General features: G+C 37.5%; 2 protein-coding genes across 3 annotated transcripts; one reads left to right on the top strand and one right to left on the bottom strand.

Moving 5' to 3' along the window:
• The first annotated feature begins 3131 nt into the window (after window positions 1-3131).
• Window positions 3132-11803, top strand: LOC113436712 (claudin-15-like). 2 transcript variants are annotated; one of them, XM_026701264.2, is made up of 6 exons: window positions 3132-3211; window positions 3442-3729; window positions 7861-8025; window positions 8315-8396; window positions 8630-8731; window positions 10737-11803. In XM_026701264.2, exons 2-5 carry the CDS (start codon window positions 3519-3521, stop codon window positions 8721-8723), a joined length of 552 nt encoding a protein of 183 aa, XP_026557049.1. In that variant the 5' UTR covers window positions 3132-3211; window positions 3442-3518; the 3' UTR covers window positions 8724-8731; window positions 10737-11803. The 2 variants fall into 2 exon arrangements, with proteins under 2 accessions (XP_026557049.1, XP_087789103.1); XM_087932977.1 differs by having other exon boundaries at window positions 3140-3211; window positions 8612-8731.
• A 2-nt stretch (window positions 11804-11805) lies between these two features.
• DUSP28 (dual specificity phosphatase 28) lies at window positions 11806-14283 on the bottom strand. Its single transcript, XM_026701263.2, has 2 exons — window positions 13751-14283; window positions 11806-12412 (listed from the first exon to the last, which is right to left on the bottom strand). Exons 1-2 carry the CDS (start codon window positions 14228-14230, stop codon window positions 12245-12247), a joined length of 648 nt encoding a protein of 215 aa, XP_026557048.1. The 5' UTR covers window positions 14231-14283; the 3' UTR covers window positions 11806-12244.
• Between the last annotated feature and the right edge of the window lie 2375 nt (window positions 14284-16658).

Here is a 16658-nt window from a genome sequence, read left to right as displayed (position 1 = left end):
AATAGTTCCGGGTTAGCAGCCACAATTATCTGCCATCTTGAAGCCGCTGCCCTCACTCATCTGAGGGCGTCATGTCAGCGAAAGGAAACAAGCCTTTTTCTAGCGTATGGCTGGGAAGGAATAGAATTAGTCCCGCCTCCGCACTGAAGTGGTTGGTTTCCGGGATCTCTTCAAAGGCCACATGACTTCTTGTGCCCACCTCCGCGTTCTATTCCAGTTTTTAAGCGCCATTTTAAAACAATTGAGGTCATTCTTCCGTTTTTAAAAGTTTATTTCCGCACATCTCAAAGCTGAGTCGCAAGCAGTGACTTAGCCCTCGTAAAAGGAGTGTTTGGGGAGAAGGTGTTCAGTAAAATGAAATGTTTGTTTGTTCCTCCCATATAGATACTATAATATACGGAAAGAAGAAACAGTGCGTTCTTTAATGTCGGCAAGAGTAATAAGAAGCAGAAGTCACTACCAGGAGCATCTGCTCTGAAGATTTATTACTGTGACCAGCAGTAGTAGCCATGAAAAACATCTGCATTAGAATGGATTTCTGGACTAGTACATTTCTAGAGGAAATACGCTACTTAGTATCTGTAGCATTTATTTTTGCCTATATAGGCATAGCTTCTTACAGATAATTTTGTAGGATGTTTGAAGCAGGGCTTCTGAACTTAGAATTTCAGCATCTTTTTACAGGCATGTGGCGCACACAGATGTTAGTAGGCGGACAGATGAAAATACAGTGCTTGGGAATTGTTTTTATCTGCCCAAATGAACTGAGTCATAAGGTTCCAGAAATTAAACTAACTGTGAAGTCTTTGATGCTCTCTGAGCTTGACTATTTACTTGCCGATGTTTCATTACCCAACTCCATAGCAACATCTAAATGTGGAACTTGGTCCCTGTTGTATACAGTACCTTCCTCTACTATTTGTATATAGAATACAGTAGTTTGTATACTGTAGTTTGCCATTACCTGTATAGCTAATCCCAGGGACCAAGCAAAATGATCAAATTAAGTGTATATAAAAGCATACATTCTTGTAAGCTCTGATAACTAAATGTCATCATTCTGTGACATTTAACACCCAAACTTTTGTTGTTGTGGACCTCTCCATTTTGGATAACGTAATCCTCATAAGGGATACAGTGGCTCAGTAGCAAAGATGCTGAGCTTGTTGATCAGAAAGGTCAGCAGTTCGGTAGTTCGAATCCCTAGAATGAGCTTCTGTTACTTGCCCCAGCTTCTGCCAAACTACCAGTTTGAAAGCATGTAAAAATGCAAGTAGAAAAATAGGGACCACTTTGGTGGGAAGTTAACAGCATTCCATGTGCCTTTGGTGTTTAGTCATGCTGGCCACAGCCACATGATCACAAAGATGTCGTCGGACAATGCTGGCTAGAGCCAGAAACAATTAGTACATATGTGCAAGGAGAACCTTTACCTTTTAATCCTCACATATACCATAGTCATTAGAGCCCAAAACTTGGTGTACCCTTCATTTAGGAAGTAATCATGTAATTAATTTTTCAGCTGAAAATTTATTGGCAAGAATATATGGGGCAAAATTCTTTAAACATTTTAAGGGTTTTTTTCCCCACTGCTGAATCAAATGTCACATAGCATTGTATGTAGAGCTCTTGAGTCCCAAGGCAAGCATCTCTGAGGGTCCCCCTAGTAGTGAGAGGCTTAAGGCACCAAGCCCCCTCCCCAAGTTGTAACAATTGAGGGTAAGTAGGAAGGAAAAATGAAAGAGAAGGCTCACATAGCTGTTTCTTTTCACTGTAGCAACCTTGGGCCTGAGGCATTTATGCAGTCCAGTTTGCTTGGTTTATCTCCCCGTCTTTTGCAAGGAAGGAGGAATATGAGAGTGAGAAGAAGACTGTAGCCAGGAGCAGTTGATGGGGTGGGGGAAGCCAGTTTAGTCTAATGGATAGGTGTTGGCCTAGAAACCAGGAGACTGTGAGTTCTAGTCCCACCATAGGGATGAAACCTAGCAGGGTGATTGCCCAATCACAGTCTCTCAATCCAGCTATTCACATTCCCTTCTTGCTTCTCTCAAGCTCTTCTACAGTTCCTACCAGGGCCCTGCATACCATATCTAGGCTGAAAAATCTGAATACTGTAGTTACTAGATATGGCTACAAAGAAATACAGAAAACCCTAGCTCTTTGCTGCCATTTAGAATAGCTAGTCCTTGACTTACAACCCCAATTGGGACCAGAATTTCTGTTGCTAGGCAAAACAGTTTTTGAATGAGTCGGACAAAATACTACCTCTTTTTGCTACCATTAATAAGTGAATCACTTGATCATTAAGCAAATCTGACTTCCCCATTAATTTTGCTTGATGGAAGCTGGCTGGGAAGGTTGAAATGGTGATCATGTGACCCTGGGACACTGCAACTGTCATAAATACATGCTGGTTGCTAAGTACCCAAATTTTGATTGTGTGATGCTGCGGTAGTCGTAAATGCAAGGATTAGTTGTAAATCACTTTTTCAGTGTTGTTGCAATTTTGAATGGTTGCTAAACGAATGGTTGTAAACCAAGGACTGGCTATAGCCATCCAAATTTTTGCACTCCACATCTGGTAGCCCAACCTGCATGATCAGGTTTATTGAAGATTTGGGACAAGGAATGAATTGGCAGGGAAAAATCAGTAAAATCCAAAATGGTTCTCTCCATTATATTTATACCACCTGCCCCATCCAGTTTTCAAGAGTTGGAAGAAAATGATATAGCATGATAATTTATTGTATATATAATATGTCTCACCAAACTGAATTTGTCTAGATGTGTAGTAATGATCTGAGAACAGGCAACTATCTATGCTATGTAACCATTTGGAATAAATTAGCCCGTAGGTTTTTAGAGTACCACATTCTGCCTTCCCTTGGAAAAGAAAAAAAATCACAAAACAAATTTCATTTTTGGAAATCATGAAATATATGGAGCTTCACTATGCAACTCCATATATATTTATTCAGAAATACAATGGAGTTCAGCAGTTTTTGCCCACAGGTATATACAGGATTGCAGCCCTCATTTGATCAATGAAGTCAACAAACTGGCTGGGAAGCCTTGATTTTTGGAACAAGTGACCTAAGGTCTTAAATATCATTAAATATTTACCTAGCTTTGGCAAATTGACTGTCAAAATTTGCTCATATGACTCAGGACTAGAAGTGCTGCAAAGGAGATTAAAAACAGATTTATCAAAGTAAGGATATTTTAAAGTGACATTTGACATTTAAGTTATATATTAAGTTTATCTATTTCAAGCAGTTTAATTTAAATTTTATAATTTGGTTAATTTACTTTATAATAGAACTGAAATTTGAATGCTAATTGAATCAACATTTTATCTGTGAAAATAACTTGATAAATAACACCTAGTTTTGCATCTTAATACAAATATTAAATAACTATTTTCTTGCTTTCTATCAATAGAATATCAATAGATAGAGATCTGCTTCTGTTTGCACAATTTGAGAAGGAAACTGCTTCATTTTTTGTTTTGTTGAAGAATGGCTTTGACAGCTTTTCAAATACCAGCATTGCTTCTTGTTTTTCTGAGTTTTATATTTTTACTTACTACTACTGCATCCAGCAATTGGAGAATATCAAGTATAGTCAATACTACAAATTGGAAGTATGAAGGTCTGTGGATGAATTGTGAAGCTACTTCATTGGGTTTCATTCAGTGCAATACATTATACACCCTGTTAAGTTCAGACAGTAAGTTGTGTTTTTATATATAAAATGATGGGTTGCTATTGTGTTTTTAACACTATGAAATTGTAATATATTTACTTAATATGTTATCAAAATACATGAAAATATTTATACAGATCTATACATTTTCATAGATTCATAGAATTCATAGAATTCTCTAGTTTAATACTGGGTTGAACTTATTTGTTACTGAAAACACTGACAGTGTTGGAAACAACATATAGAAATAATACAGTTTGTCTGCATTTGAGTCATGTCAGCACTGCCAGTAGATAGAGTGGAAAATTACATATACTCTCTATTGCTTTCCTTTTCTTTGATGTTTGAACATAGGTCTGTGCCACTCTCTCTATTTTCTGATGTCTGTCCCATGTGTATATTTTCTGTTTTGCATGTTTTATTGATCTTTTTAATATTAGATGCTAGAAAAGGCTTTAATTATTCCATCCTTAATATGCTGTAAAAGACTTCAGAACTTGAATTTCAAAGCTTAGATTTATATAAACATTAAAATCAGAATCCTTCATGGAAACCACTGAAGCTATTAAAATATATTTGCTTTACCCTAGAAAAATAAGAAAAAAATGAAAAATAAAACAGGAAAGAAAAAATAAATTAAAAAAATATCCCAAAAGATATCACAATAAATATAGAAAAAGTATCATTTTACTCCATTGTCATAAATCTGAAATAAAATTGTCTTTCCATAATAAAAAATAATCTTTAATCAAATCCTATGAACAAGCTTATGAATATTTGACCAGAATAGGACATTGTGAGACAAGCACATATTATGCATGTAAGTGTCCTCTCTGTCATTTTATATGTTCAGCATAAATATTATCTGAAACATCCAATAAATATGAAATAATCAGGTCTCATGCATTAAGAGCTTTGTGGATAACTGTCAACATGTTGAATTGAACCCAGAACAGAGCCAGTAGCCTACTGGCAACAGAGCCGAGGTTTATCATGAACTCATAGAAGCATAATTCCCTGCCCCAGTTTGTACTGTACCAGCTACAGCTTGAAAGGTCAATAATTTGGTGAAAGACATTCTGGACATTTCACAATATCGATGTTAAACTAATAAACAACTTTTAGTCCCACCAAAACATGCAGCCCACCAAGCTGCCTTGTATGTATAGCATGCTGGTATTTGTTTGTTTTTTGAAAACTGAACAAATCTGCTGCAGCCAAATGTTGCCCCTCCCAGGAAGGAGCCATCACTGCCTTGAAGATACATTTCCAAGGGCTTTCAGACATGTGGAGGCTATAGCAAACAGGAAGTGAGCTGCCACTGAGGCAATGGTCATATAAGGAGGGCTTGAATCAGTTCTAAAAAACTAATTTGAGAAAACGCCTGAAACAGCCCTTTTCCTAGTTCACACAACAATAAAGTGAGGGAAGACTGAAGCATGTTCGAATTTACAAGATTTTGTTACCATAGTGTTACAATAGTCCAACCTCTATGGCTGTGATGGCGCACCAATGGCACGCGTGCCACAGGTGGCACGCAGAGCCATTTGTGCGGCACACAAGCCCCAGCCAAACTTTTTTATTTATCAGCGTGGCCCTTTTATCTCTGCAAGTTGTGCAGAACTGTTATGGCTTATTAAGTTAGTGGATCAGTTTATTAAATATATACTGCTATATATATTTAGGATACTCAAGCAGCTGCTTAGAACTGTACATCACGTCAGGTTCAGCTGTACCTGATATCTACCTGCAAGGGCAAAGAGTGCTTGCATTGTCAACAGTACCACTTGCTGGCATGGCTGTATACCCCAGCAATACTGCCAACTTCTTTCTCTTTTGGACAGTCTGATCTGATGGCAGCAAGACAGTAATACATTTGAAGCAGGAAGTAAGGAGTGACTTGGCTCTGATGGATGTCATATTAAGTTTAATATGGCTGGTAGAATAGTGTCATCAGCCACTGCTAGAGTAACCATATAATTGTAATCCAGGCCAGAAGCTTGTTATTTTAAGACATTAAGGCCACTATGCCAAAGGGGTCCTCAAATATTCTAGAAGCTCTGAAATTGATGGTTCTTGGAATAGAACATAGTTATTTATAAAAGGCAGAGTAGAAGAGTTATTGACTGGGAGACTCAGGCAATAAGCTTTAGCATGAACCACTCTGGTATCATAAAATGTTCTGCTAGGGTCACTTGAAATGTTGGGAAATATTTTACTGATTCCTAAAATATAGCTAGCCATGACATTTAATTACATTCCATTTTATGTTTTGCTTCACTGAACAGCAATTGCCAAGGATAGTAACTTTAAAACCAATAAGTTTTCTTTTAACTTAGAACATATCTGGTTTGCTGTATTTCTCCCATTGCATCATTTTCAGAAAATTACCAGATACTGCTTAATATGAATTTCCTCAGATCTGAAACCCTAGCCGTCCTAGACTACCAAATGTAGGTAGACAGCATCATCATTCCTCAGGCAAAACACCCCTACATTGTTCATGGTGCCTTGTGATTTGGTGTGTGTGTGTGTGTGTGTGTGGTATCAATTTTTATTTAAAAGCAATTGTACAGAGACAGAAACAGATTCCAAACCTTTCTGGTATGCCTTTCGTTGATGTGTATGTTCACATATTTATTCAGTGAAACAATTTGCTGAATTGAAAAATATCTACATTTGAAGTTTATATTTATATTATGTTATGAAAAGAAAATAATATAAAAGTTTCTTCACTCCAAAGTGGTTGATCTCTTTGTGGAGGCATATTATTTGATTTACCTTCAGATTCTTGCCATTTCAAAGGAGTTATAAATATTAAAAATAAAACAAATAAAGAACATTCTATATAACCTTTTCTGTGTAAGAAATTTAAATTTGTATTTTGAGATAGAGAAATAGAATATAAAAATTTATAGTGCTTGAAATAAAAGGGGGAAAAAGCAATAAGTTTATGATGGTTGGTATTGATTTGTGACAAAGATATTGTCAGGATTCCTGTGATTTCCCTAATTAAATCATAAACCTCAAGCCAAGCTTCAAAAAACTTCAAAAGATTTATTAGGAGCAACATGCAGCATGACCTGTATGAAGCCGACTCTGAGACACATAATTTACAATCACCCTGTCTCTCCCCCCTCCCCCAATCATAATTCAGCTTCTCCGATGAAACACGTTCATTGGCTGGGTGTCATCACTCACATTCTCCAATAAAGGATTTTCAAGGGCAGAATATCAGGTTGCCTAAGTTACAATCTTTGTGCGATAAGCGTGGAATGTGCTTCTCATTTTATTTTCCATGTGCTCTGTCAGGTCTTTCCCCCCTTTCTCATGGTAATTTGGAAACAGGCATAGGAAAGTTTTACAAGTTGACAGGTATAGCTTTGTATAATAAAAGAGCATTCTGTTTGTAAAGACTAATCTCGTGTCCATGAAATGGGGAAGTTGTCTGATGTGTTAGTGATGTCATGCTCTGCATTAATGATTTAATAAAAGCATATAATCGATTATTTATGTATGTAATGTATCTAAACAAATTATCTGCTTACATACATTTAATAAGGTCTGTAGCAAATATTTCTTTATTTTTCTTCAGTGTTGTTTGCTTTTCATCTCCCCAAATAGTTCTTTAGAAGCAAAGCTATATAGTACGTTCTCTCTTAGCTCTTTGCTTCTTCCAGGTGCTTTAATGCTCCTGCTTTGCTGCTTTCATCAATTGAAATGTGCTGCTTACTAGATGTGCAAACACTTGTGAGATGTAAGTAGGGGTAGTGAAAAGTCCCATGATTAATTCAGTTATTGTTTTTTTTAAATCAAGAGAAAAATATTATATCCCTACCTAAATAACTCAGGCTGGGAATCTGCTTGAGGAAAAGGTTGTATATTCCTCAACTACATTATTTTTCTCTTTCAATGTTTTATTTATGCATCTTTCACAAAGCAACAGGAGTAGTGGAGTACATAGTAATTTGAAACATCATAATAGATAGTCCTGACTACAAGAGATACCTGAATATTAGAAAGCCAGAATGGCATTCTGAATGCTGTTCACTTTGCTTCCAGTCAAGTTTTGATTAATGGATGGATGAAAGGCAACATCCATCACTTGCTCTGCACTAAAATCAAAAACTATGGTAATTTTTTTTTCTCCTGCAGCTTTTATTCAAATATGTCGAGCCCTGATGATTACATCCCTGGTGTTGGGGATGTGCGGAACTCTGCTGGCATTACTCAGTTTGAAATGCCCTCAGCTTGCTTTCAGTGATGAAAAAACAAAAGGAAGGATTTCCATGATGAGTGGAATGGTATTTGCTTTGGCAGGTGAGAAATCTTATATTATATGCATACTAGTCTGTACAAATCATACAGGTGCTTATAAATGTTAAGTCCTTTCTAGCAAAATATATTTTAAGCATGACAAAAAGACCTTGAGTGAGCCTTGAAGAACCTTCTTCCAATCCTTAAGCATTTGAGGTAGTTTTGTAGTTTCAAGGAATACGTCCCAAAGTCCTTTGTTTGCAGATGAAAAGTCTTATCAAATGACTTGCATGGCCCTAATACATATTGACAGGTAATTTTAATCTGTATTTAATCTGTATTGTTTGGCCAGGTCTTTCATCAATGGTTGCTCTCTCGTGGTATGCAGTAAATATCATAACTGAGATTTTTGATCCTTTCTATGCTGGAACAAAGTAAGTCAATATTTCTGTATATTTTTAGTTTTGTTTGGTAATTTTTTTAGCATTACCAAACTGCACAGAGGATTTAACTGTCTGTGGGTGATAATTCACATCTATTGTAATAGGTTTGACATTAAAATTGTGTTGGTTTCTTGTTATGTCTGTTCACAAAGATCAACACAATTAACAATAATGCTGTCATGCATTATTGCAATCTTTCTCAATAGGTCTGATCTTTATTCTAGATATGAAATGGGATATGCACTGTATCTAGGTTGGACTGGTTCCCTTCTTTCCATAGTTGGTGGGATCCTGTTGACATGTTCATCATGCAAATGAAATCAAAGGTATTTAAGATGAATTATTAATCTTTTAAAAATCATAGGTATAAATAGGATTTTTAGGAGTGCATTTTAAAGGTCCAGCTGTATACTTTGTCCAGTAACAAACCCGCCTATTTCCCATCTTTTGTGGAATATTTTTTGAGAAAAGGGATGTCATATCAATAAAATAATATAAATGCAGGGAATCATAGTGAAATGATGAGGCTTATTTACTGGCATAAATATGATTGGGGTATAAGGAATAAATTGATTATGTAGTTATAATCAATTTATTTATATATTATATTTTCAAATAAATGTCCAACTATCTTGATTTACACAGTAGATCATTTAGCTAGTGAAATAAATCTATATTAAATATCCTCTCATATTAACTAGGTTTCAACTCATTTAAAGCATATCAATTTTTTTTAAAAGCATATGGCAAATTAATGATAACAAAAAAGATTTCTCACCAAGCAGAAAAAGAGAGAAATTAAGCATTAGAATCATAAGCCACTTCAAACAGCCCATAGGAAGAGATCCTTTACTTTATCAGGGTTTTTTCCGTTCTCATAGTAAAACCCTCCCCTTAGTAATCTCAGAACAACAGAGCATCAGGTAAGAGAAGATCGAGAAGACTGCTGATATTTGGATGGGGTAAAGCAGGTGGGAGCAGCTAAGCCCTGAATATCAATACAGACTCTTGCACCAGAGGTGGTATTCAGCAGATTCTGACCAGTTCTGGAGAACTGGTAGTGGAAATTTTGAGTAGTTTGGAGAACCAGCAAATACCACCTCTGACTGGAGATTTTACAGAATCCTTACCCTGCCACGCCCACCAAGCCACGCCCACAGAACCGGTAGTAAAAAAATTGAATCCCACCGTCTTGCACTCTCCTCGAGAACACCAAAAATTACCCCATGAAGTTTCCAATGCTCTACTAAGAGGAGGCAGATGATCAGACTTAATATTTCATTTGAAAGTGTGGAGCCATTTGTTTTTTCTATTCTGGAGATTCAAACTATTTCACATATCACATATCAACACACTGGTACAGTGTATACTTGGTATACTTCCTTTTATCCACAGCTAAAGATTTTAGTTTTAAACAAAATTGTGGGGGGAATGGTAAACTGCATAGGAAAGCATGGGCCTTTACAAGCATACTTACTTGCTTGCTTACTCACTTACTTACTATTTATTTATTTAGCAGGTGGCATATCATATATATTAACATTTCACCTAGATTAGTAAAACACAATAAAATCTAAATATGTACATAAAAGGTCTGTGTTCAAATACCAATCACATTGATTCCCAAGAATACTTTTAGATTCCACATAAGCTCCATATTCTCAGAAAATGAAAATAGTGACTCAGCCCAATGCTTTTATCATTTCTAAATTCCTTTTCCAGCCCCACCCCTCAAAAATGAAATAATATAAGAACATTACAGAACTAGACAAATGCTGAGAGTAGCCACAGCCTCCACCTTTAAATAAACTGTTTTGCTCTGACCACATTTTGCATTTTCTGAAGGGGCATGCCACTTATCACAGTTATTTTTATGCTGCCAGGATGCCTATTTTCCCATGATCCAAAAAGATTTTAATTTTCTGGTCAATACTAGTCTTGTAAACTAAAATTATGTTACATCTTTCATTTTCATCACCAAAAATATAAGCTGCTTAGTTAGACCCGAAATCAGGCCTAATTACTGTATATATTTGTCTGATTATATATTTAGTTTTATGTATGTAGATTTTTTTCTGTTAGCTATCTTGATTGATGAGGGATAGAAAGGTGGGGTAGCCAACCACATTATATTTGCATTGTAAACTTGAAAACAGCTTAGTTTTACTCAGCTACATCTATTTCATTCGATTATTTGCATAGAATGTATTATTCTTAGTTTCACATTTGTTTGCAGTTTAACAATATGGAGTGTCTATGGTTTGATACTATCTATCTAGCTCAATTATAATAAACAAAGGAAATGTAATATATTTATATTTTTAATTACAGTGAACATGGATATCGTTATGCAGCTTTCAAGAACAGTTAATGAGCCACAAATTTACATCAAACAGGTGAAGACAGTCACACCTGCCAAAGATTATGCTTAACTAATATTTTAGTTAAAATGTAATTACATTTGCTAAGCCATTTCAAACAATGCTATGCAAACTTTTCAAAAGGAGCACTTTGCAAAGTATGCTAATGCGTACAACCCATATCTCCTTCAAGTGTTAAAGCATCCATTGCATCTTCTGGAAGGCTTGCAATAGCTATTGAAAAACCTTCGCGGTTCCCTGTAACTCTGTATGTGCACATTCAACACAGAAAAAACCAGAAATAGCTCCTGAGGCAGCTGCAAAGCATTCTAAATAATGAAGTGCTTTAATATTTCATGGAGGCGGGGCTTCACTTACGCTTACACAGTTTGTGAAGCATCTTTGTCTAATGCTTTGGCAAAGCCCCAACACATCTTTTCCTCTGTAACACCTACCTTAGTGTGCTCTCCCATTTGTGTCTATTCACAGCACTATGCCCTAGCAATAGCTGGTGTTGCCATCATCTTATTGTCAATCAAAAAGTTTAAATTGTCCTTAGCTGTATTGGTGTTAATGTTGTGTTTTCCTCCTATTCTTACACTAAGAACATACTCAAAATGTGAAAAAGAAAATCTGTTGGGATTTGTAAGCCACACTGATGAGCTTGGGGGAAGGCTCAGGAAGGGATTTGCATGTGAGTCAGAAAACAGAAGTTTTCTGCCCACTCAAGATAGATGAATGGCTTTTCAGCTCAACAGTGGGGAAAGGCCCTTAAGCAGTTTATCATTTTAGTGCTGAATATTAGAACAAACATTATGGTATATTAAAAAATTCATGAAAATTATTTAAATCACATAATCATGTAAAATGACATACATTTCCTAATTTGCTAAATTATTTTGAAACTTTATAAAGATATAATTTGCAGAATAAAGCTACTTAAAATTCTGGAGGATTGAAAGTATATTAAAAACAGTATCTGCGAGGGAGCTAATTCTGATTTCTCAAGTATATATCAATAAAGATAGATTATAGATAGACCTGTCAAGTCATTATTGACTTCTAGGTATTGTATGGACAAACTCATCCTGTTTTCTTAGCAGCATTTTTGAGAAATCGCTATTGCCTTCTTCCTATGACCTCAAGTATTACAAAATCACACATGATCTTGTTTCTAGTCAATTGCATTTAATTATTATATCAACGTTGTTCTCAAAACAGAAGTGCCAGTTCTCCCTCCAGAAGATTTGACCAACCCATTATAGCTGCATTTAATTGATTATATTAAAAATTTAACAGATTTCAGAGCTTTGAATTATGCTTTATTGAAAGTTTTTTACAGAAGTTTTCAGCTAGTTTCTTACGACTACAATAATAAAGTAGCTGTTAAGCATAATATTTGGCAGTAGCAGGGCTTTTTTTAGTATATTAAATTTTAGTATATTAAATGTTACCCAGAAGCATCTTAAATCTTCCTCTTTAAAGGAATTTCACAACATTGTAATCTGAATCAATGTATTTATTATGTGAAATTGTATTTGAAGAAAGAGTTCTTTGCTGCTGTCTTTGCAAATGGTCTTCATATTTCTGTAGCTGAGACCAAAATCCTGCATTAGGCTCTGCCATTGGCCTGGCATTCTTCACAATCTACAAGGTAGGGAGAAAAGCACATTGCATTGATCATAAAGACTTTTTCTCCCAAGCCTTTTGTCCAAAAATTATAAAAAACATAGGATTCAATTGTTATAAGAAAATGTTACAGTTCAGTGGTAGAACAAGTATTTTGTATGCAACGGGTCCAAGAATCCCAATCATTTCCAAGAAAAAGGATAAAACAGCCATGAGAGGCAAGATGCCACCACACCCAAGATTTACTTCTAATCAGAGCAAAAGATGCTAAGGTAGAAAGAGAAGAAGTCTGATATGAAATAAGGCAACTTCGTGAGTGTTGCTTTTCCCAATAGCTGTGGCAAGTTAGAAGGCAGTTTGATAGAACAGTTTATTTTTGTTGGGGGTGGGTGGGTTGTTACTTCCCTCCATACTTCCTGCTTTTGTCATTTTTTAAAATTTTCTTTTTGGTGGAAGTCGATGACCTATGATTAGAGAGGCACAATCAGTGAACTTGGAGGGAAAGGTATGATTTGAATTGGATAAACTCAGATGCGTTAACTTTCTGTGACTTAGTTGAAGTGCAATTTGCAAATAAAGAAAAATATTAAATTGTGTTAGGCAAAGAATGAGGAATTTATGCCCACCATTTATGAATTGGATTGCATAGAATAAATTAAAGGTAATGAAATGATTTCAAGAAATACTAAGGAACACCACCAACAGCTCTTTCTAGAGTCAAAATTAAAGGCTGTACTAATTCTGGAGTAACACATTATTGTTAAGGTCAGAAGGTTGACTCAAGGATCAACATCTCTCATATCCACACATTTCTTTTTTAACATTGTTGCTCAGTCAAGAAACAACACAAAAATTGGACTCTGGTAGTAGATGAGGATTTACAGCATGAGTAACTTTGAATCTCGGGCTGGGAGAAAGTGAATTATTTTGCTCTTCATAGAAAAAAAAAGAAAATAGAGAAATAAGCTCCTTTCTCAGAAAGGAGCTTGCAAGTAAAAGTAGCATAGAAAGGCTATTTTTGAAATGTCTGGAATTAACAAAGTATTACACTACTTTACTATTGGAAATACAAATTTAAATGTAAAATAATTTACATTTAGTCTTCAGAGTTCAGGTTTTATAAGTTCCTATTAGAGTTAATCAGATGAGATTTAAATTAGCTATTATCATAATTCAATTGTGTTATGGTACTTTCATTAAGTTCCTTTATAAAACATAATGCTGAATCATTTTATTGAGATGGCCCATGTATTTCATCTAGTTAAATATTTAAGTATTTGTTTCATACACCACCAAAGTATAAGTCCATTTAATCAGATACAGAAGTAATTTTTATTTTCAGCATGCTCACAGTACCTCAAAGGCATCCTTCAGCCTGAGCTTTTGATGTTTCATCAAGTAAGCAGTGCAGATAGTTGCAGATCTGCTGCGACCATTTTTACAGTACACTAAGCAGTTCCCGCCTCTTTGGATGGTGTCTTCTATGGCATCACTGCAATGCTCAAAGTACTTATACAAGTCCTCTGAAGGATCATCAAAGACAGGGATTCTCAGCAATTGGCCTTGCTGAAAGCTTGGGAAGGGCTGTTGTCTGGAGACATTGATACAGAATGTGATTCTCTCTTGACTGAGGAGACTCTCACAGCAGGCTGACCTAGAATTGCTAATGAACAAAGAATCAGCAACCTTGCCGAGGGACAACATTTGGCGGTGAATGACAATATCCCAGCAAGAGAAGTACCGAAGATTTCTTGAGGAGGAGCTGAGAACAGGAAATAGGGGAAAGCCAAAAGTAGCATGAGGGTAGATTGTCTGGATTCCTTGTTCTTTAACCATCTGTGTGCTGTGCTATTTTTATTCTGCTGGCAGCCTCAAGGATTATATTACAGACTGTTCCACCCTTCTCTAAAATTGCAGCAGATTGATTTGAGCCTGAGCATAGCCTCAGAATAATATTAGTAGTATTAAACCGGAAACAAAAGATCCTCTCTAAGATTGATGAGTTTACTGGTAGAGATGAAAATAAACAAGAATGAATAAACAACATGTACTTTCTGCGATGACCCAGAGTATATCAGAAATATAACAAAACCCAAAATGCAACTAAAAGTCCTTTAATGCCTTCAACTTGGCTTCACTGTTTAATTGTTCACAGTGGAGGAGTAAATTATTTTCAAAATAACATTTTAAAGGAAAGAAACACAATTCAAATTCAAAAAGCGGATAACAAAAACAAAAAACAAACTGCATTGAATAGTTTTCCATTGTACTGGAGATAGCATTCAGGCTTGGGTGATCAGTCTCTGCCTGTGATTGGACTGAGTCTGTCAAAACTTTGATGACACTCCCTCTGCTGCTAGGGACCTCAGTCAGCTTGTTGGACGACGCGTTAATTTTTTCTCCTAGCAAATTTAACAACTCCTTTCAAATTGATTGGAAAAGTAGGAATAAAAACATCAATCCTGAATTCTATTGCAAGCCAGAACCGGTCTACCACTTTGATAGCTGTCAAACTGCAACATGGGCGGGGTTCTGCCCCAGTCGTTGGACTTCGGATCGGCTGAGGGCCGATCTACAAGGTACTAAGGTTCTGGTTGCAGGAGGAGTTTGAATACCATCCTTACCTCCTTCCCGCACTTTGGCTTGGGAGGCTCCCAGCAGTTTTGGCCGTGGGAGATGCTGAGATTAACCGCGGTAGCCTTTCAAGGGAAAGAAGAACTGCAGTGAAGAGTACAGGTAGTGAGAGTAGGTTTAGGAAAGTAAAAGGCTGCAATGTGCTCGGGGTGACTCCAGAGTAAGATCGTTGGAGTCAGAGATGGCGGAATCACAAAAGGCTAGCCGCAATGTCAGGAGAGTGGAGGGGGCAGCTCAACAGCCGTCACACTCTCTAAGCCCAGCAGCCCCAGAATAGATAGCTTCATTTTACAACCCCAAGGCAAACCACAAGGCTGCAGGAACCCGAAAGGGCTCCAAGGCAGCAGAGAGGGATGAGCACCTCAGGGACAAGGCACTGGATAAAGTGTGGGCTCGAGGAGCAAAATGATAAGGAAATGGCGCCCTGCATAATTTCCCGCCCAAATGAGGAACGGCCATTATCGAGAGGAGAGAGGCAACTGCAGAGTGACAGGTCTGCAGTAGCAGAAGTGGCCATAGGGGGAGCTGAAGAGCAGGAATCTATTGAGGCTTCTGAGATCAGAAATTTCTTCTCTGTCTGCCCAACAACAGAGCAACTGACAGTTACTGATCAGAGGCACAGAATGGCTCCAGAAGCAACCTTTACTCCCATGTCAGTTGGGATCAGACCAGTTAGGGCACAGGAACCTGAGTTCCAAGTTAATATGCAGGCTATGTTAAATGAGGCAGTGAGGCAAGGAGTGTCAGCTGTCTTGAGACAGACCAGAGGTTCTCCATCAGAGGTTTCTGCTTCCTCATCCAGACGCAGTAGGAGACACAGGTCTCATTATGATGATGATCTTTCCCTGCATACAGAATCAGGTGCGTATATTCCCGCTGAAAGCTCCCACTCCATCACATCTGACAGTGGCAAGCTGATGGACAGGAACTATTCTGATGATGAGGGCGTCAATGAGGCTGACCAAGGCTCTATCCCTGGCTTGTTCCAACCTGCCATTTTTAGATCTCTCCTGTTTACGGCCAAAAAGGCTACAGGGCGAGGCTTAGTCCCTGAACCGCAGGAGCCTGCAGACCCCTCTGAAGACCCCAATGACCCACTGTTTTCTGAGAAAACAGTCACAGCAGATGTCATCCCTGTGCCAAAGATGTTCACCACAGCCATCCAAAGACAGTGGTCATCCCTCGGGTCCGATCCAAGTCCTTCCTCCCTAGACAAGGAATTGTTTAATGTAGGAGGTGATCTTTCCAAGGCCCTGGAAGTGCCCGATGTCGATGCCCCAGTTGCAGCCCTGCAGGCCAACACAGGCATCTCTGGGGAGCCTGAGGACTCACTGAAGGCTGAGGACAAGAAGGCCAAGCAAACGTTGCAAAGAACACACCTGTCAGCAGCATGGACAGTGAAAGCTTCCACAGCCACATCTTTCTTCAACAGGGCCTCTCTCATCTGGCTCCAGGAGCTACAGGAGAGAATTCCACTGGACGATGTCAGATCACACCTGCATGTGAACAAACTATTGACAGCAGTAGAATTTTCAACTGATGCCACACTGAGTGCTGCCAGATTTGCATCCAGGGCAATAGGGGAAACAGTGACCTCTTGTCGCTTGCTCTGGCTAAAGCAATGGCAGGC

The sequence above is a fragment of the Pseudonaja textilis genome, chromosome 4 (assembly GCF_049901715.1).
Source record: "Pseudonaja textilis isolate UNSWEBS1 chromosome 4, rPseTex1.2, whole genome shotgun sequence".
Lineage (NCBI taxonomy): Eukaryota > Metazoa > Chordata > Lepidosauria > Squamata > Elapidae > Pseudonaja > Pseudonaja textilis.
Note: the sequence above shows the minus strand (reverse complement) of the source record. Positions and strands in the feature narration are given on the sequence as shown.

Coding starts and splice junctions, on each gene's coding strand:
- LOC113436712 (XM_087932977.1), top strand. CDS start 3,519: ATGGCTTTGACAGCTTTTCAAATACCAGCATTGCTTCTTGTTTTTCTG. Junction 3,730..7,860: donor CACCCTGTTAAGTTCAGACA/GTAAGTTGTGTT, acceptor TTTCTCCTGCAG/CTTTTATTCAAATATGTCGA. Junction 8,026..8,314: donor AATGGTATTTGCTTTGGCAG/GTGAGAAATCTT, acceptor TTGTTTGGCCAG/GTCTTTCATCAATGGTTGCT.
- DUSP28 (XM_026701263.2), bottom strand. CDS start 14,230: ATGGTTAAAGAACAAGGAATCCAGACAATCTACCCTCATGCTACTTTT. Junction 12,413..13,750: donor GGCTGAAGGATGCCTTTGAG/GTACTGTGAGCA, acceptor CCTACCTTGTAG/ATTGTGAAGAATGCCAGGCC.